Source organism: Dromaius novaehollandiae, chromosome 6 (assembly GCF_036370855.1).
Source record: "Dromaius novaehollandiae isolate bDroNov1 chromosome 6, bDroNov1.hap1, whole genome shotgun sequence".
In the NCBI taxonomy this organism is placed as follows: Eukaryota; Metazoa; Chordata; class Aves; order Casuariiformes; family Dromaiidae; genus Dromaius; species Dromaius novaehollandiae.
Window position 1 is genome coordinate 41,421,489 of NC_088103.1, and position 22,430 is coordinate 41,443,918.

The following is a 22,430-nucleotide window of genomic DNA, read 5'->3' on the forward strand; positions in this document are numbered from 1 at the left end:
AGGCTATTCTAGAGCATATATCACGAGATCCTCAACCTTGTTGACACCTTGATGTCAGTTGGAACACCAATGAACAGCATCATTACGCCTGAATTCATTAATAAGGTCACTCACTCTCAGGTGACTCTTTACAGAGACATAAGCTTATTCACCTGAATATAAAGCGAGTCTGTTAATAATACCTTCTCCCAAAGTCAGGAGAAAATAGCCTTATATTAAAATTGCATCACATTACAGATTAAAAAAAATATTATGAAAATAAGTTTATAAAGTCAAATGCTCCAAAGTTCAGCAATTACAGAATTAGGGTTGCCTTATTGTTCACATATAACTTTTTCCACAGGATGTACAGTGATCACATTAAGAGCTGAGATTACATTTCTCGCTCTCTCTCTATCGCCTCTCAATTTACTAGAAGAGTCAAGCTTTAAAGACTCATTTCTTAGAGACTTTTCTAGACTCTCAACACTACTGCATCTGATATGTTTCATACATGCTAATCAATTATTTTTGCAACATCCCAGTGAGATGTCCTTAATTCATTATCAGTAAATAGAGAAACACAGAGATGTTGATATAAAAAGTGTATGCTAAGTTGGGTGTCTCATTTGAAAATTTTCAGATTCTTTAGTCTTACATGGTACTTCCTGCGTTTAAAGTACAACTCCTATTAAGTCAGTTACATCACTGAATATTGGGTACTTCTGCAAGTCAGATCCCAAAGATCTTGAAATATAGTATCCAGAAATGGGGAGCACAAAACCAGTGATACCTCAGATTAAATGCATCAATGACAACTTGGCTTAAATACCAACCTCTGCTTCTGCAGCCCTTCTGGCAATCCCATATCTCATTCACTATGCAGTTGCTAACTTTGGCATGAACTGAGACTGTGTTCCTTAGGATTGCAGTCTCTTCTGCCTTGTGATCCTGATTCGTCCTCATACCAGGTTCTTCCTGGCTGATGAATGAAGCAGATTTTGCAAAGAAACAAAAAGAAAAAGGTGTGTGACATGTAATTAAAGGTTATATAATACTGGAAGAGTATGACTCTTAAGAAAGGTGAATACGATCTTGGAGCATGTCACAGGACCTATTTTCCAGCACTGTGCCAGAAAGTCTTAATACCACTGCAAAAACTGATGGAAAGAGTCTCATCTGGAATTCTGTACTCCTCAGGCTAAGACTCACGAGTCCTTTGTTGCTATATGCACCAGACCATCAACTTCCCTCTCATCCAAAGTACATAAAACTCCTTCCCTTCTGACATTTTACCCACTTCTCTAGCTGGTTTTTACCTCTCCTTCACTACCTTTCTCTCTCTCCATTGTGTCTTTTTCCAACTTCTGTCAGCCTGTGTGTATTTAATCACTCCAGGCCAATTTTCAGTGTCCCTAAAGAGTTCTCCATTCTGTTGGACTTCTGGGTTTTTACCACAGATCTTTGTAAACAGCTGCCTGGTCACACTGGCAAGTCCTAACTGAGCCTTTTAGAATTCTCCATTGTCCCTGGAATCTGTTAGAGGGAGGACTGCTTTCAGAAAAACCTGATCACATACATCTATACAGATCATCAAGAACTGAACACCAGGACAGAAGGATGATTTGATGATTACACGACTAACCTGAAAGTTGGGTGACTTCAGCTCAGTTTTTTTCTCCATTACAGCTTTCTGTATGATCTATGGCAAATCGCCAAAGCCATCATCTGCAAAAGGACACAAGCACAAAAGACAAGACCAGAATGAAATGTGGGCACTCAAGAACAAAAGCATGACCCTTGAAGTCACATATACTCTTACACTTTTGACTTTTCAAAAACGTTTATAGCCCAGCGTCACTGTAATGTCCTGAGGGTTCAGGGCCTAGTTCTAATCCTATGCCTAAACCTGACTGGCATTGCCTTTAACATTAAATATTCATCAACGGTTCTTGTAGCTTTAAGACACCTTTCCAAATGCCTTCATTACTGAACCAGAGAACTGAGAATCTGCTTTCTTCTTTTCCTAGTCATGCACTTTTTGTCTTGTTTTCTGCAGTGCTGGAAAAGCTTCACCTACTGAACTGGAGTGTGCTGGAGACTCAGAATATGACAGCCAGTGGCAAAAGCATCTTCCTGGAAAGCAGATTGTTTGGACAGTAATACACTCATGCAGCAGAGGGAAGAGAACCTGAATTTCCTGCAGCTTGACCAAGTCCTTTAATCACTAATGTTCTTTTCATCCTACTCAATTCTCTAATTTCCTCCCTTCCTTAAAGGGGGGGGGGAAAAGAGAACAAAGTCATTTCCATGTCTAAAAGAAACCACAGAAGCACCTTAATACTGAAGAGGGTCTAGATCAGTGTAATGTATGCATTCGTTTGGTCCAGTGAGTCAAAATGTCAGCTTAAATACCTCAGTGCTCTTCGATTCACCTACACCAATGAATGATCAGCCCTATTTAAGCTTTTCAGCACATGCCACTGAATGTAAGAAAATCCTACAATCATATACAGCGTGTCATGCCAATCAAATGTTTTTAAAGTGAATCTAGAGAAACTGAAGTGGTGTAATTTACATGCTACAGTGAGCGTATATGTTACTTGATTATCAAAACTTTTATTTCATTTGCTGTAACAAAGTTTCCAAAATTGGAATTTACACATGGGACCATCATTTACAAGATCCATTCTGAAGTGTATCTGCAGTTAGTGCCAATTAGGTACAGGAAAACATTGCAGAACATTCATAGTTCACATAACCTAATACAAAAACTGTCAAACTCTATAATACCTTCCTTACAAAAGAACAATTCTCCTCTTATACACATCAAACAGCAATTTTCTTAACTGCAGCAATTTTATATGTGATGATAAATTCTGGTGGAAATTTGCCCAATAGTTTGAATTCTCCAGAAAAGTAGTACAAAGAACCCCCCCAAACTTATCAGTGTATCTTTTTCAAAATTTCTTTAGAAAAGTTGGATGCCTATGTTCATGATACTTGCACTGGTATTTTAGTCTGAGAGAGTAATTCTCTCCCAGAATTTGTCTTGCTGTAGTTTGTGGGATTTATCATGACTACTTACAACCACTACTTGAAAAACTGACAGGCAAGGTTCTTTTTTTCCTAACAAAAATACTTTGTAGGGCTTAAGAAATATATATCTTGGTAATTGAATTTAGAAAGGGAATGCACGTATGTGTAAAGAAAGGTCATTGTTAGCTTAAGTGTGACAGATCTAGTCCATATTAATCTATATTGACTCGATGGAAATCCATGACTTCACTGAATTTTGGATCAACTCCTAACAATTGCATTTTCTATGCAGATCTCAGCCAAAGATAACAAACTCTTACTATGGTGATTTTCAGATTGACCCTTTTGGGATAACATGCTTCATAAAAAGCTAGACTATAAAACTCCGTCGGTTCTTCTGAGTTTAAACAGTTCCAAGGAACTAAATCAATTGCAATTTGGACTCTGGTTTGCATAAGCCTTTATGATATTTTGAAGTATCATATTAAATCTTCTTTTTTTATTATTATTGTGCATTAAGTACCTTAAGTCTCCCTCAGAAAAACTGTAAGTCCAGCAAAACATCAAGTCTATTTCAAAAGGAGATTTGTTCTTTGCTTTTTGTTTTGCTTTCTTTGTGTTAAGCATTATGTCTTTTTGAACCATGAGTTTTGCTTCAGTCCAGTGATTTGGGATTTCAAATATAAGTTATAAGTTATAGCCTAAGCCTGTATCAACTTACTTTATGGGAGTTTGGAGTGCTTAAATAACGCTAAGTTCATGATAAAATGTCAGGATTAAAAATAATTTAGGTTTTATGACTGTCATTACCACGGCCAAATTCCACTCTGTTTTAAAACAAGATAAAATACTTTTTACTTTATTTTCATTCAATATTATGAAAGCCATGACTTTCATTATATGGAAATCAGAGTGCAGTTCATGGCCTTTCATCTTTCCCCATCGAGCTTTTGTTCTGCTGGATCTTCTGGTTTCAGCTTGGGTGAGCTTTGAATATTAGGGAAGTCTGGAACAGTTAGATTAGGTGTTTCTAAGCTTCGTACTCTTTGTTCTTCATTTATCCACTATAAATTTCTGTAACTAAAAGTAAACAATTAAAAAATGTTAAACTTAAAAAAATTTCAATTACAATCTTTAAAAAAAGAATTGCATTTCAATAAGTTTACAATAATATTTGTTACTTTTAATCTTACTATAATCCATTAAATTATTTATAATTTTGAAATATTCAAGCCAGTAAAAGTTTCCTTTACATTCTGAAGAAAGTCAAGTTAATGAGCTAGTCAATAAAGCTAATAGCTATTAAGTCTTGAGCAAACAGCTGTACAAGTTGGCTGCAGTCTTAAGCCAGTTTTTGACAATCCTATCCTTTTCTACTGCATAAGAATATTTTCTTTGCTTCAGTTTATTCTGCTAATTCTGATTAGTGATTAGTTCCTCCAGAGCTAAAAAAACAAATGCACACAAATTGAGAAAAGGAAGAGAAATTATTCTCTTCTTCCAATCTGTTTATAGTAGCAGGAGGAGATCTAGCATCGCTTAAAATTTTGAAGGATAAGGATGAGCATAACTAAATTGATTCAATTTTCTAATTAAAAACATTATTGCCTTTATTTAATAAATCAATTTAGATGAATATATATAGTTTTCTTATGTAACTAGCTTGTTTAGGGTAATTTATTTCAGCAGCATCAAGAAGATTAATTCCTAATTTTTTGTTCATTGCAATTTTAATTTCTATACAAATGAGGATATAATCATCACCTAATACATATCACATGTAAATATGAAAAAATCCATATAACTGCTTAGATAATATATATTAGATACAGTGTGCTATACATATTAGCACATTTAAGATGAAGTTATAGCAGACAGTGAAAATCACATTTCCTTCAGGGAAGTAACTACAGGTTATATTTAAGGCTTCCTACTTGCAGATTAATATTATTTAAATCACTTTCAACTATTCTGATTTAAATCAACTCAACTTGGTTCACAAAAACATTTTTCTCCCAGGGCTTGGAGCTTTGGTAGGTATTTGTATCTTATGGTAGGTATTTGTTGACCTTTAGGTAAAAAGGATGAATTTCATAGAATTTTCCATTTTAAAACAAGCACTGGCTGATATTGGCTGAGCTTTTCATCACTCCTACCACAATTGATGTACTTGTTTGTAAAAAGTTCACCCTTCCTTGGGTCTATTCATTAGTTTGTAAAAGAATTCCATGCATTTTAAACCTCAATACTTACTGAATAAATCAATTAACTTACCTATACTGCCCCTCTTTTCATATTAAGATTTACTGCAATCCTGAATTTGCCTTTAGTGCTACTTTTCCTAAGTTCAGTCTTGGAGAGAGGTTGTCTGGCTCAGTAGAACTGTAATGAAATTAACTGGACAGCAAATTCCCAAGTATTTGGATAATTTCGCACAGATGGCACAAGACTTTCAAACCAGGTACTTTAACATTGTCTAGTAGGAAGTGTCATTTAAAAAAAAAAAAAGTATTTAAACAATTAGTGTAGCAAATCTGTCAGTCTGGAAACTCAATTTCTGATATGATTGAAATAGAAATGCTTTGCAAAACTAACGTGTTTTTTCTTGCATTACAAGAATGTGTTTACAATAAGTTAATATTTGTTCAAAGGATGAAAATTTATTTTAATTGGATGAATTTTCTGAAAAGCTTCATGGCCATAATAGTTTTATGAGTCATTTATTAGAAAAGATTAAGCTTTTCAAGAAGATTCAGCTGTAACTTCCTAGAGCGTTGTACAAATTCTTTAGTAAAATCTGATGACCTTTTTTTGTGCATCCATGTGACTGAAAAAGATACCCAGTAGTTTTGTTTATCAATGGAAAAACTTGCTTAAACATATTCAGAACTATGTTTCTCTTTTTATTGAATATAATCCATCTGCTTCCCTTATTAATAATTCTTTAATACCAGTACAATCAGAATCATGTGCACCTCAGATTCACAATGAAGTGAGACAATATAATGGTAGTATGTTTTGATGTTTTCTGAACTAGAAAGACTACGGTACCTCTCTACGTTGTTTTGGCATGGGGATAAGGACTCATAGTATAGCACATAAGATTTTTCTTTTACTCAAAAAATAGAAGTAAAATAATTTTTTGGAAAATTAATTACCCTAAAATCCACACAAAATATTCAAGTAAACTAAATCTGACCCCAGCTTATTCTAGCATTTCTAGGAGTCACCATCTGGCACTGCTGCATGCTTTTTTGTGTGTTCCAATTATCTGAAAGAAAAAGAGTTAAGATGTTGGAAAAACACTTATTTTGCAGTTTGGTTTAAAAACTATGAATATAATCAGTAAAATTTGCTCTGAGCGGGTCGTTTTCTGTCCCTTGACTAATTTATTTCTAGAGTCAGAGGTGTCGCCTAAATGTTCTACCTATGCAAACCAACAAAATGCTACAAGGTACCAAATATTGTAGAAGTCTCATGCTGAGTCTGCTGCCTTCACTGAAGTGATATACTTACTAAATAAATTCTGGAATAACAGAATTTTCCTTTTGAGTTACTGATATAAGAACAACTAGTACTTCTGACAGAATTGTATTCTCTTCTGTCAAGATTCAGAGGGAAACAACAGTTAAACCCTCTGGAAATTCCTCTGATATTTACACCTAGGCAACCTCACAGAACTTAATGGAGACTTGAGGCTGTAACTCAACACATGATTTTGCATAAATTGGAACCATCTTAAATTGCAGTGTTCCAGTATCGCTAACAGTGAATTCTGACCTTGGTTTTAATTTTTAAAAGTTTACTTTGATAAAGCTTCTCCTTCTCACCTTCAGTGATATACTCAAAACAAATGACAGTTTCAACTAACTTCAAAGTGTGCAAATGACAGTGCTCATCAAATTTTTTGTACTTGGATACTACTTTAAACACTGGTGATATTAGGAACAGAGCATGATATAAATGTGTTTTGACATGGGAGATGATAATGAGGAAGATAAATGTTTTAAATCAAATTTTATTTAAGATAATTGTGGCATATGAAGTAGCTACTTGACTCTACTAAATTTAAAAGTGCAGCTATGCAGACACAGGCTTAAAAATACACAAGTATATCTGGAAAATATATTCAATGTGCAATTATATCAGTAAAGAAAATACAATATCCTTGGGCAGTATGCCATTTTATTTATTATTCTTCTTCAGCTGATTTTTACAGTTTGGCAAAGTATGTGTTCTGTAGCACTTTGAAGCCAAACTGAAACTACAGGTGCACCAAAACCAGCATGTGATAAAGTATTTGAATAGCTGAAGAAAGAGTTTAAATTCACAACTGAATCTGTGTAAATCTTACTTAAACTTTCTTGAGTCATGTTTAAGGGTGAGAAAAGTCCTCACTCCCCCATCAAGTCTCATAATTTTTTTGAAGGCAAGATTTTACTTTCATATAAATTTCAAAGATGTACCTTCACAAATTTTAATACAATATTAATAGAGAAAGACTGTGGAAATAAAAGCAACTAAATAGACAGAAGTTGCCGTTATGTTTTCTCATTGAGGAAATGGAAAAATACTTTAAAATAGATACCTTAAATCAGACTTCTTTATTACTATTCCTCCTTATTATGATTTTTCTCTAGGTTTTCAATAATTTCCTAAATAAAATTAGCTGAACAAGACCAATGTTTTGAATTGCTTACCTGTGTATGAGAAGAGGAGGCCTCAGAAGGAAAAACAGACAGATGCTACTGCCATCAAGAATCCTAGACTACAAATAGATACTATTTTTTTCTGTAACTTTACGTAAGATGAGCCAAAACATTTTCTTCATAAGAATCGGGATTTATACTCAGCCCTGAATTATCCTCTAGATCAATAAACTAATCACTACTTTGTAAAAAGCTGTGGTAAGGGTCTGCTGCCTTATCTTATGTAGTCATTAAAAACAGTGCAAAGTGGGAATAACTGCTAGTATTGAAATTTAGTGGCCTTTTAAGAGCATTTTGACCTAATATGCATAAATGCCAAAGTTTGAAAAACAAATACACTTGAGAATTCCACAACTTTGTACTTAGAAAGAGTATAGAGACAAAAAAGTATTAGACAGATTAAAGTTTTAAACTGGAATGAGACTCCTGAATTTTGCTGCTAATAAGAAGCAGTCTGAGAGCAAGATGTTCATGGTAGTTGATAGATATGCTGCCATCTCTTCTCACAGGCAGCAAGTAGACAGTGAAAACTGCAGGCCTACAGCTAAAATAAACACATTTTATACCTATGGGAAGTGAGTGTTTTCAGTTTCCCAATGGTCTAAATAATTGATATCCAGCAGTTGAGAGATACTAGCTGATATAACGTACTGTGGTTTCACTGGGTACCATAGAAAAAGGATAATAGCAATCAGAATGTCACGTTGAGATCCGCTATCAGACTGCAAGGTGTACCACAAACTTAATCAAAGGATTTCAGACTGACTCAGCTGTCGAAGTCACAGTCCTAGTTTATCAATCAGAAAAAAATGAAATCCTGGAAGTTTTATAACAGATTATAATCTCATCCCTCAGTGTCTCTTAAAGTGCTCTAAAGAGAAAGCATGGCCTTCTAAAATATTTAAGAAAAAGTATGACTTGGCATTTGGGATTGCAGGGAATGGTTATTTTAGCTGGCCAGTAATACACTAATAGCTCTGCACAAGCTAGAATGACAGCTATTCTGTATGGGAATTAATTGAGGGAAGCACATTTGTCAGGACATCAAGATCACATATCGCAACATGTGCCTGAAGATCACCATTTCACTAAGAGATTCCCATTGTAAAAAGAACTCTACTGTCCTAATATCTCTCTTACATAACTGCATCATTCCTTTTTTATACGTCATTCTTTGAACAAAGCATTAGTCTCCATTAGCCTCTTGTCAGACTAGAATCCAAAATTTTTCTTTTGAAGCAGAGTCAAAGGAGGTATCAAATAAAGCAGTGAAACATTCAATATTTTATGCATGTGCTAATTATCCTCTGGGTAAAAAAAAATATCAGGGGCTCAGTAATTCAGTAATTCAAATAATTTATTTGGGGGGAATTTTGAATATTTTTTTTTTGCAGACACTGGAGAAATCTGCTGTTTGTGTTCACAGCATCTTGCATACTCTTAAAGTGTGATGCTTACTGCAGCTAGTCAATTATTGCCTCCCCTAAGGCATCAGTTACTGCTCCTCATGCTTACCACAGGAAAATTCAACAAGCTAATTCCCTGCCTTCACTGTTCCCTTCTATAGCTACCTCATACAGTAGGACTTGATCAAAAGTTCTTTAATACAGTGAGCATCTGAACATTGTCTTACTTCCTTTCCTTCTAAAACTAATGTTCCACTTTTTAGCTAAACCCACAGCTCTCAATTGCTAATGGTCAACACTGCTAAATAGTTTTCTCCTACTTCTTTCTTCCTAACACCTTAGAACCATATTGTGTTTGTGAGAGGGGCTGTGGCTAAATTTTTCACATAAGAACTTTGTTTTCTCCAGTGCTAGGGTTTGTTTGTTTTTCTTTAATCAATCCATATATTCAAGAGCAGAGTACAGCTTTCTATTCAGTTATGCAGTTGTGTTTTCCAAGTCTATAATTCTCTTAGATGAACATGGGGAAAGGGAAAAAAAAGCAGTTTCTTTTTTTATTCAAGTGAACAGGCTAAAATTAATGAACTCAAGCTGAATGTTGTCACATTTTTAAGCTGGACGGGAAAGACACTGGATGTATTCAACAGAATCCTTCTCCAACTCGGTAACTTTTCAGACAAGTTAATGTCACACAAGACGTTATTAACAGATGCTACATTTTATTTGTAATGCTCTTTAGCCAACACACTTCTAACTATTTGTGTACACGAAATCCAAATAAGAATTGTTAAGCCTGGGGCTGAAAGATGACTGATCTTGGCTGATATGTATTTGGAAATTTATCTTCTTATTTGCTTCCTTTCTGCTACGACTAAAGTGCCTGTATAGTTCTAAACCCTCATCAGTACTTGAGAACTCTGTTCACACCTTGACCTTTATTTCACTGTGTTTTGCTCTAATTCGGACTGTGGCTTTGAGTCAGCCTTTCAATGTTAAAGGCGGTTTTCAAGCGAGCCCTTCAGAAACTTACTTTGATCTCAGTTTTGGCAGTCAGCTCTTGTCACATATTTCATTTGTTACTTTAGACATAAGTCCCCATCCAAAACAAAGAGCAAAGAAGAGGAATAGCCTCCAAATATGGTGACAGCTAAACTTGTTTCTGGAGTAATTGAGCACATCAGCTTGGATAAGAAGGAAGAAAACTAGAACAAGTTTTTAAAAAATGCTCTAAATAGAAAGTGGTGAAATGTTCAGAACTTAGAAGAATAACTAAGACCCCGTTAGTAAAAATGATTCTATCATGACTCAACTCTAGCAACAAAATGCTCAGTCAAATTTTTGAAATCATTTGAAATAAAACAAAGGTTAAATGTAAGCCCATAACTTAATATTTGGTTTATAAAGACCTATAAAGTTTATACTGTCAAACACTAAGGATAAGGTTTTTCTCTAAAGCAATTACATTGGACAGTTATAATAAAAATACTTACCAAAGAAAATACTCTTCAGTATTCACCAACTGAATCTTAATTCAGATCACATAATTTGTTTGGCTTTAATTAGGAATTAGGTCAAGACAACATCTCACAAAGTGTCAGTAGCTTTTTCTTGATCCATAATAACAATACCTAGTATTTGTTGTAATCTGATTCCTATTCTCTTTTCCTCCATTTTATAAAGAAAAGACAGCAAATTTGACACGAGCCTGTTTGACAAAGGAGTGCTTGAGGCTACACACCCATGTCTAGCTGCACTACAGTTCAACAGAAAGGGTAGTACATTTTTTTTCCCCCAGAAAAATCTTAATTTTCCCAGCACTCATTTTTAACTTATACAATATACAGAAAAGGATATCAGATATTTTGGCTATGTATATTTTGGAAAAAAATAATCTAGGATCTCACAATATTACCTTACAACACTACAATTGAAATATTTAATTGTGGTATTTTTTGAATCATAATTATAAAATATTAGAGCACATTTCTACAAAAGAATCAAAACTATAAACTGTATCAGCAACCTAATACTTTCTCTGTTTATAGAAGTTTAATGATTTAGTTTAAAAATAGCACATGACGACTTCTTCAAAAATGGTGCATTTCTTCAACAGTTATCCAAATGCAATTGCTATACAGATAAGTCCTTCCTTTTAAGTAAACCCATTGACATTTTGCATTATGTGCTTCAGCCTTCCTTAAAAATAAGTACTAAGTAGTCTACAGTTAGCAAAATGAAATAAGCTGCTTCAATGGGGAAAACTTTTTATAAGGAAATAGAAAATACTTATAGTTAGGCAGTCAGCAGCTGTTTTTAAAGGATGCCATTAAGTTGCCATTATAGTGACAAAGTTCAGGCCTCAGAAAGAGACAGATTTTCTTAATGCATTGTAGAAGTACTCAGCAAATTACATAAAATTCATTAAATTTAAATGGAGACCCGTGATGTCTCCCGTAAAGATGTCCCAGGGAGTCAATTTTCAAGGAATTCATAATGTAAGCAGCAAGTTATCGGAGAAGGACACACTCATCACCTAAGAAGGCCACAAATGAATCATTTAGAGAAGGCGACTTTATGACAGATTTCAGTGTTTTATTTGTTAGACTCCATGTCACTCTAAGATAGACACCTACAGGAAACAACAATACAGGTGATCTGGCCAGCCATGTGCTGCATACACCAGACTTCTTCAGACACTTTCTAACTTTCCTAAGAAAGTGGTTAGTTTAATGCCTACAGATAATACTATGTCAAGGGAACTAAGAAAGCAGAGGTGAAGGCTGGCTGAAGCACTTTGCTTTCTTCCTGACATCTGCCTCACACCTAATACCTTAGAAAATAATCCATCTGCTAAACTACACACGTGTTTTTTTCCCTGCTTTCATCATGGCAATGATCCTGTTAGTGAAGGATGCCATGGTAACTTTTCCTGTCACCAAAAGAATCTAGCACATCCTAGTTCTACTAACTTCGTGGTTTTTGGTTTTTTGTTTTTGAATCAGAACAGTGGAATCTACCCAATGCTCTTTCTACTCATTCCCTGTTACACAGGGCATACTTTTAAGGTTGAAGCAAAAGACAATCCCAGGAAATTTTTGCCCTTTCAAGTATTTAGCTGCATTTAAATGTTGTATGTTCCCAAAACCTTTTTAAACTGCTTACTTTTAAAGTATATATAAAGCACATATCAGTGTTTAGCCAGAGAAGGTTCATTTCTGTCACAAACAACTATCAGTTTATAAAAGTCTGATCTATGCTGCCACATGCAGTAAAACTACATTACAAATACATTACAAAGATCTCTGTGGAATATCCATTGGTTTCCACGATTGAATATACTGATATTTATATAAGTACCGCACTGACAATGTCTTAAAATGCCATATGGTTTTCCAGTTTAACTGTATTTAGTGTGGCAGCACAGTATCATCATTATTCAGTATGTAGTACAGACATGAGAATAATGACTTTCTTTAACACATAATCTTATTCCTATCTCTTGTAAAATTACCCTATTACAAAATAATCCAACATTTAATTTATTAATGCAAAATAAGAGATGGGATTTGTTTTTCATCATCATTATTTATAACTTTACAAATGTGTCCAATGTTACACAAAAGGGCAACGTATCCCAAGAGAGCTGTAGCCAGAGCTTGCACAAAACTCCTATAACAACAGATTAAACAATTTTAAAAATATGGAAATGAAATCTTCATTTTTACTCTGTATGGTTCCATAAAGAACTAATTTTAATATATGTAATCGAAGCCAGAAGAATTATTCTTCACGATCTTCTAGCTTACATCTCATTTTTGCAATAGCTCTTTAACTGTTAAATTATGCTTAAAATATCCTCAAAAAACCCTTATCAGGAGGTTGAGACTCTAAACAACCAACAAAACCCAACTCCATGCTGGGGAAACTGGAAGCTACCTAATCAAGTTGGGCTCTTTTATATTGCCAATAGAATTACAATTGGTACATTATGCTTGTGAGGTAGGGAAATAGCATTGGCTCCATTTTCAAATGGGCATAGGAACTGAGACTAAGTTACCATATGCGAATTACAGATGGAAACTGGTCTTCAATATGCAGCACAGTGCTTTAAGAAACCTCTCTTCCTCTTCAGTTCCCATTCCTAATCTGCTCACCAGCTAGGAAAGTAGCAAAGTCAGTGAGATATGAGGTGAAGCAGCAGATGGAAACCTGAATAACAAAGCATGCATAAGTAAATGTACTTCTCATAAATTGACTACAATTTCCCACAACTGCAACATTTCATGGATACCTCAAAGAAAAGAACCCTTTCTAAGGCTCATTTCAAGTCCACAGTGGTACAATATATGACATAGTCAAGGAGCAGGTTAACTGCAAGGAAAGGAATCACATCCCAATCAAATTCAAGCCTCCTCAAGTGAACTACTTATAAAAAAAATCCTTCTTCTGAGCCAGGATAATTCTTCATATGTCCTTAGCATCGAAGGAAACTACTATTGTCAGGGGACAGACTTTGCTGCCTTGCTGCCTCATAGGAAAGCGAAAGAAGAGAGGTAAAATCTTTCTTTCCTACGAAAAGTGTATTCAAACACTTGTGGGAGCACTGAAAAAATGCCTGTGAGGCAGGGAGGTGAGGAGGAAGGCCACAGTTTTCTGTCATTCTGACTGGGTTCTATTCTGTCACTCAGGAAAAGCAATATGCATACTATTTTCCATTTTAAAGCCTTGCACAGTGTTTGTCAACCTCCTAAATGCTTACTTATTGTAGTACCAAAGATCTCATTGTAATATTTACACAACCATAAAATCAGAGGAATGGTATTTTTACAAGGACTGAAGCCTTCATATAAAAAAGACATACATTTTAGCATATTAAGAACATGCAATTTTTTTCAACAATTACAAGTTTTAGGGACTACTAAAGAGACTTCCCTTAATGGCTACCCTGCAAACAGGCATGATATTCATCCATGCCATTTGGAACTGCCTTTAAGGAAATACTCCTCTCTACAATTTGTGATTCTTAAAAGCATGGTTCTTATATTATCAATACATACTTAAGTAGAGCTCAAAAGTTACGTACTTTGCATAACTTAGACCAATATCACAGTTCAAGAAATATTGTGGTAGTGCATTGTGGTGCTTTATTAGTGTTAAACATGCAATATTTATTTAATGGTCAGAAATTAAAATATTAAGATAACATTTTAATCAACTTAAAGGAGCTGAAGTTGCATTAATGAAACAAAATTACGGCTTTTCATGCATTATAAGTTTATAGTTGTCACATGTGTATATAGCTGTGATTCTGTACCATTATTAAATGTATACAAACTACCACTGATTGCACAAGACAAAAATCAACCCTTAAATTCTAAGTTCACATCTTTTACAGACTTCCTTTATAACCTGGATCTTCAGCTTTTTATAGTACATTGTAATACAAGACATCTGGAAGCTTCTAAGATGAATAGGAATGGCTCTACCATTTGTAACAGAGTGGATTCTTCAATGTACAAATTATGAAAGATAAAGCAAATGCCAAATATCCTCTAGGAGACCATGCCTTTTTCAACAGAAATGAATCTCTAAACCCTTCATAAACAGATTAAAGTGCTACCTATTGCATATTAAATACTTCCAGTGACTGTGTCTAGATTTAGAAGTTATAAATCCCTGAAAATAGGGTTTCAAAATGAAAGTGATGACAGACCCTTAAATCTAGCATCATGAGCACAGCAGCACTATAACCCTTCACCATTTACTTCAAAGAGTGGAAGTTAGTCAACATGCTTTAAATATCACCATTTAAAAAACACACAGCTAACACCTCTATCATATCTACAACAATAATGGATACATAAACAGCAAAAAAGCATGAGTCTACTTTACAAACTTGATGTAGGGCAATAATTTTCTTAAAGCTGGAAGTGTAAATAAACCTCCAGTGCAGCAGTAAACATATTAAGACAGCAATTCTGTTTGTTTGAAGATGCATCTAAGAAAGGGCATCCTGTACAGAATGAAATGCAAACTAGTACCTAATGAGCTTGAGTTTCATTAGGTCCCTAAATCATGAAACCTTTCTAAATGCAAGGCAACATTTTCACAGCTGGAAAATTACAAACAGTTCTTGAGAAAGAGCCAACAGCAATGAATGTAGTTATGTATAATCTATGGAGAATGCTACATTCATTAATAGGTGGAAAACCAAGCTAAACATAAAACACAGCAGCAAGAGGTTTTTTTATATCTATAGCTATATATATATATATATTTATCTCAATCATCCTTTTTGAATGGCAGGAAGTTTTAATTTGTTATTTACACAACTCTAAAATATGGCCTTGATCTTTGTTCTTTCAAGTAAGTAAAGTACATCGCTATGAGCAGAGCTATTTCAAAGTTTATATGGATGAACTTTCATGCTAATTTTGAGAGAAAAGATCAAAATGATGTGGAGATGTCCAAGATTTTCTTCCATAAATTTTAAAAGTACAAGAAAGATTGATCATAAGTGGTAAGTTATTACAGTTTTAAAATGATCTGAAAGAAAGCTTACAATTTTATACTAAGGGAGAAACAGCAGTTTCTTTGTTTTCAACTTATAAATTACACTGTATGAAATGTTTTCATTTGAAAGCTACATGGTTTATAAAAATACACATAGTGTGACGATGCTTTTCAAAACTTCTTTCTAAACAGAAAATGATGTACATTTAATATCTTTCAGGAATTTCTCCAAAAGTAACTTGTACCTTTAGCTATACGAACTTTATAAAAATATAAATGTCCCCTTCTGCATCTTTTAGTAACTTTACTTTTCCTAAATTGCATTTGTCATTCTCCCCTCTTTCCTGATAAAAAGAATAGACTAGATAGCACATTCAAAGCTTCAATAAGTTTCTTCACTAACGCACAAAAATTGATCTTTTTGCTACCTTTAATCTGCTTATCATTCTTGGTATGCAAATATGTCAAATGATCTGCTTCTGGTCAATTACATATTTTGATATTCTACATTTACATTCTAAAAGAAGTGATTTCAGAGGTGCTAAACAGAGTAGAGTTTCATTTCAACAATTATAAGTTGGCTTGCAACTGAAAGTCATCAGAGTGCATTCTCCAGTGAGTTTACTTGTGAATTCCCATTGGTGTGTATGATTTAACGATCATAGATAATACAGATGGTCTCATATTGTGCCAGTGAGTTTTAAAATTACTGCAGAATTCAAAACAATTGCACACTTCCCCATTAACAATATGAGAAAACCACCAGCTTCAGCCAGACATTCTAAAATGACTGAGAACTTTTATGGAAATACTGAATAACTGAAATACATCTTCGTGTAATTAGAAAACCAAAACCTGCTTGAGTGCAAAAGTTAACTTTCAACAGTAAATGTACCATAACTTACTACATAACCTTTGGCACTTTGAAAGTATTACAACAAATTTACAGTCATTTAGATCTTAAGTAGGAACATTCTTATAGTTTATGAGGTACAGAACTTGATAAACCCTTAGGCTGCCAAAAGAGAGACTACTTTATGAACTGGGCCCATCTCTTTGTCACAAATGTCTAAATGCAAAGCACTACAATTAAGCAGGGCTTGACTGGAATCACTGAGGCTCCATTTAAGCACAATGACCTATGCTAATGGATCCAAATGTAGGACTGAGAATGCTCAAACTTCACAAATTTTAGGAACATAGTGCTGGGGAGGTGAGGTGTAGTTCTACTACAAGTATCCTCTTCCACATCATGTTCCACAATGAAAACTAAAAGAAATTGAAATTTGAGAACAATTGTATACAGAATTTTTTTTCCTAGAGAGAATAATTCTGTGCTGTCACAGAATACTAACATTGTCAAAAGCATTCAGATAGTAGATTTCGTCACATATTTTTCCATATCATAATTATTCAAGATGATTTTACTAATCTTTGCAATTTAGAAAATGAAAATTAAATATATTCAGATTTTTTACAACAACAAAAAATAACCAGAATTTTAGCAACAGACATTATATGATGATGTAAGAAAAAAACAGATCACGTGGAGGAAAAGAGGAGGACAAGGAAAAGACAAAGTCAGTCTTCTTATATCCAAATCTAGAATATTCTCCTGTACAGATTTTTGTATCTTTTTACTACTGTAGAGCAATGGACAATCCAACTGAGACATCTATGAAGGAAGTTAAAATTAAAATCTACTTATGTTAATATTGTGAGGATTCTTCTACTACAGTATTTTCCTATTGTATGTTCATCACTATATTTTGCAAATGTTAATGAATAACAGACACCTTTTTCGTATGTCACCTTATATACAATTATTAAATAACCAATAATATTCTTATTATATTCATCTTTCATTTACCTTGGTGAAAATGGACTTTTAAAAGTACTTAGAAAGAATACAGATCTTTTAAATGATAAGCCTTTCTAAGTACTCTGGATGTGTTTAAGCAACATAGCCTATTTCTAAAGGCATATACTTTGTTGTCATAAGATTTAGGAAACCTAAGACAGACATATATCACGTAAAATTCAAGCTTAAATTGACTCACTTTTATATTTTCAGAATTATCATGTCTATTTAGCTGTCTATTCATTTCTCCTATATTTTTACTGTACTGGACTTCGACTGAACAAAGCGTTCATATCTTTATCCCATAGTTTTCTCCAGTCCTAATTCTGATAATTAAGACAGTTTGAAGTACTTTAGCATATAAAAAGGCATGCGATAACGTTGTACAAAAAGATCCTCAAAACAACCCTATGAGCTCACTACTAAAGTTCAATCATTATACACAAAATTCAGAATTTAATTGTAAAATAGCTGATTCCAGCATGTGCCCTTACTGAAATGGCTTGGTATGTTTTACATTGTTATACAAAAAGCATATTGTATAGGATACAGTATTTACTCTTTGTAAAGATTGTGCATCACTGTTTTCCTCTAATATGTATATAACAAATTACATTCCACTGCAACAAGCCACACTGAGATTTAGCAAAACATATTACACTGGCTTGAAAACAGTGCTTTTGATGGCATGCTGTAATACCAAAATGAATAAATTTACATAATACCAATAATCAGTCAAGAAAACATTCAAAATAGCACAGGCTATTCCAGTTGAAACTGTCAGATGGTGAAAACTAAACTACCGAATAAAACTGCATGGACATATTTAATGTGTATTATTTACTCTACTGCAAGTAATATCCTGTACCTAAAAGAGATCTTCACCTAACATAGAACATTATATCATTGTTCATTTAAAAAGTTATTTAGCTAACATAACAGAATATTACTTTTGGCAGTCCCTGCTAGTATTTGGAGTAAAAAAACAAATGAAAAACCTAAACTGTAGTCCCCTCCTCCCCTGATTCCTGGAATTTCTTAGCAGAAAAGGAATGAAAAGAAGTCAAAATGTTTAAGTATGATTTCCTTCCACTAACACATTCAGCAGATAGTACCATCAAGTATCATCTTAGCTTTTGGAAAATTTGCCAGCTTTTCGAGAAGGTTCATATGGCACTCTGAGAATACTAGGCGTTTCTTCCATTACTCGTACAAGAAGATTATCAATATAATCCTCAAGTTCACGAATATGGGTGTCCTTCTTCTTAAGTTGCTCTTTATGTTTCACCAGCTCCTGCAAAATCTCTTCATAAGTAAGATTACGGTATCCTGCAGTGGCATCAAAAGGATTTCCATCCTACAAATAAATTAAAAAAAAAAAAAAAGAGCACCACCAAATTTTATTAAGTAGTTCACTACTATGAACAGGTTGATAGGTTATTGCTTTTCATATAGTTCCTATGTACACTACTGTACACTTGTAATACTGCTTGAGATGATCAATTTTTCTTAGACTATATACCTCTATTTCCTCTAGAGTTTTTCCCTCCAAAAGCTGTAAAATAGAAGACTCAACTGGAGATAGGGTTGCCTAGTTTGAAATAAATATTCAAATCCATCAGCTCAGAAAAAAATGTTTTTCTCAGAAAGAAACATGCACAATGTACATGTGAGCAGCAAGCCCAGGAACAGTTAGCAAGTTCATCTTGAAAGCCAACTATGTGGTAACCTTAATTGCAGCAGAAAAAGAGAAGAAGCCCTGAGAATTCAAGCCCTACCATAACTTTCCTGAAGTCTCACCTTTTGAGAATACTAAACAAATCATTTATCATGCTTTAAATGACATCAGGCCTCATCTGTCTTTTATATGCCATTTTTAATCATCAGTGCAAGCAAGTTTCCAAGCCTTGACTTCAGAATCATTTATTACAACCTTCTACTTTACATTTCAGGTGAAGTTAAAAGTTGCATCATATTTGCACCAGAGAACTTATGATAGAAATGTGTACTACTAAAAGATCTTTCTTTCTTTCTTGCCTACTTTAAAGCAGGTGGAGCCAAATTAAGCAGTAGGGGAAACAAATCTTTTCTGTAATGAATTCTGATGACTCACTAAATACAGGTATTATCAGAGATGGGCAAATTAGTCCCTATAATAAAGGGACAATCCAAAACACTATAAACTTGAAAGTCGTATTTTGTATCAAGAAAAAATAGTGGCGACTTAAGTAACCAGATTATAAAATATTTGGAAATGTATAATTGAAAAAAAGACTGTGAGAATTGTTTTATAAAAATATCAGCACTGTTAGACAGGCAAAGTAGTTACTTTCACCTGGTTCAGAAACTGAAACATTTTAAAGATATGGAACCTCTAAGTAATTAAAATAATATAATCTCTCAAATCCCAAACCTCTAACAGGACAGAATATGAACACGAGATAGCTTTTGTTTACAGTTGGAACTAGTCATTAAAATTGATAAAGCATGCATAGCTAGGAAGCACACCACATGATAAATTCATACACAAGTGTTTGGCTTCATTCCTTTTCTTTCAGTACAGCTCAATATTTGGCATATATCTAATCATTAAAATATGCAAGTAGCCAAAGTTTCCAAATAAAGGTAATAAACAGTGATGGTGCACTGCTAATAGGTTGAAGCACTACAGATCTACCAGCCTTTCTCCATCAATTATATTCTAATAGTAGCTCTTGAAAATATGTGCTTTTAAGGATTTCGCGCTACATTTGAGAGATACGTCACATTCATCTACCTGTGTGTGGTCATTAATAGTAAACTCATATGAACAAGTTAGATTATTTTAAGTAATCAATAATTCCCACTTTATAAAAATGCCTAACTCAATGAAATTTATAAATTGGTTAGTAATTGATTTCAAGAAGTGCAGAAGATAAAATAGCTTTACTTTGTGGTCACTGTCTGTATAGCAGATCTTCTTCTACAAGAAGGAAGTAAAACTTTCTCCTTACAGTACTAAACTTTTTTTACACATTGGAAAAGACATTATTAAAGCTTCCATATCTAAAAATAGAGGTTTGTTTAATTTTCTTATTTGGCAGAGGAACAGGAACTAAGATGGAATGATTTTTTTTAATTATTACATAAAGTTTACTGGAAAAGTGTGTGTTTTAAAGATATTTTGTCATATGCTTGCTCTGTATAGATCTTTCTGGGAATAACCTATCACATTAAATACACAAGAAAATTATAGTTATATGTTCTTAGTACTTAGAAATAAGTACTGCTAAAGTTAAGCAGATTTTAAATGTTCAGTCTGAACAAGTAAGTGACAGATTAAGGAACAACCATATCCTTACAAAATAGCTACTAAAATTTTAATATAAAACATTAATCTTATAATGAATTGTTAAGAAAAAAGATTTTAAGTAACAAGCTATGTAAAGAAGGGTTGTCTCTCAGCTGCATAATATTACTGGGGTACAAGCTGACATCCAGAGGAAATGGAGGAAACGAAGTTAGATAAAATGAAGACCTGGCAATCTCTGATCATCTCTTTATTGTTCTAATGAGGAATTCTGCTCTGGAAATATCATCTAAGTTACTTTCACATCCTTTGTCCTACTTACTTCATCTTCCTTTCAGTTCTTAATTAGGCCTTAAAGAGCTCGTGCTGCACTTTCAACTGGCTACTGCTCCCATTTAAACACTGCTTTCAGAGACAGGTGTTGGCACCAGAGTAGAAGACATAAAAACATAATTACTAAATGTGATGCACAAGGAAGCAATATAATAACTTGGTGAGGGCTATTATTGCAGAATCTAATATAAATTACTTCAAACACCTTAGAAAGTAATCTTGAACATTAAAAAAAAAATCAAATAGTTTCATTCAAAACTATGGGTGAAAGATACAGTTTCTTCTCCTTCTAATTGTATTTCACATTAAATGAGCACCACCTCATAATCCTGCAACTGACATTTAGGATAGCTGATATTCCAAAAGAAAAATCATCAAGGATTTCTTTTATCACCTTTAAATCCTTTAAATAAAACAATTCACATCTTATTCCCTAAAAGAATTATAGCGATGCTTTTTACCAGCAATAAATTACATGATTTGTGGTAGTACATTTGCAAGCACATAGAAACTGTAATTATGGTTACTTTACAGACAATAGCTGCTAAGTTAAATCAATTTTTTGATGTTGCTTTTTGTCAGAGATTAAGTAACCGCTAGTGGAATTCAGTTTACTATCTGATCAAAGGAAGCCTTCATATACTCTGACATCTCCCACCAGTTTCTTACATTATAAAAACTTGAGAGTTTAGAATAACATCAAATGTTATTACAAGTCATTTACAAAAAACAGCAAAAACCAAACAGTACAAAGTCTTGTAGCTTGTGCAACTTCTTTTCTGTATGTTTTAAAGATTGAAAACAAACCCACTTTTAAAGATTTGATCTATTCTGAGAACAAATTCTAGTAAGGCCACAATTTATTTCAAGCAAAGAAACCACGTAGTAAATCTGTGGATTTTTTTTCCTCTTCTCTTTCTTAGTACACAATTTATTCTAGGTACTTTTAGAGTCAAAAGAATATTTTAAATAATAAATTCCAGCCTTTTCATTTTCAGTGTTTTCTGAGAGGCTGTTCATTTATTATTTGCATTGTTAATCCTGTTGTATATAAGTTCATTGCTTCCATTTTGACTGACTACCTAAAAAAAAAAGTCCTCAAGTCTCCAACCACAGTGATAGGAAACACCTGTTAGGTCAACGAATATATCATTGGCTAATGCAGAATTATCTACCTGACTCTCACTTCTCCAGATTTATTTGAAATCCCCCAAAGCAACAGTGTTTCCTTTCATGTTCTGTGTAAAGATCTCTGATGTAAAGTAGAGAAGAGGGGGAAAAATAATACCAGAAGTTATCCA

The 22,430-nt window shown here is 33.7% G+C and overlaps 1 protein-coding gene across 2 annotated transcripts in view; it reads right to left on the bottom strand.

Annotated features, from left to right (window-relative positions):
• Window positions 1-14,254: 14,254 nt before the first annotated feature.
• Window positions 14,255-22,430, bottom strand: part of RAB11FIP2 (RAB11 family interacting protein 2) — a 37,618-nt gene continuing 29,442 nt past the window's right edge. The window contains exons 5-6 of one of the 2 annotated variants that reach the window (XM_064514284.1): window positions 21,119-21,198; window positions 18,753-18,864 (exon numbers count right to left, since the gene is read on the bottom strand). In XM_064514284.1, coding sequence (XP_064370354.1) covers window positions 21,142-21,198 — 57 coding nt within the window. In that variant the 3' untranslated portion in view covers window positions 18,753-18,864; window positions 21,119-21,141. Of the gene's footprint in view, window positions 18,865-21,118; window positions 21,199-22,430 lie in introns of both variants that reach the window. The other variant, XM_064514283.1, reaches the window with a different exon arrangement.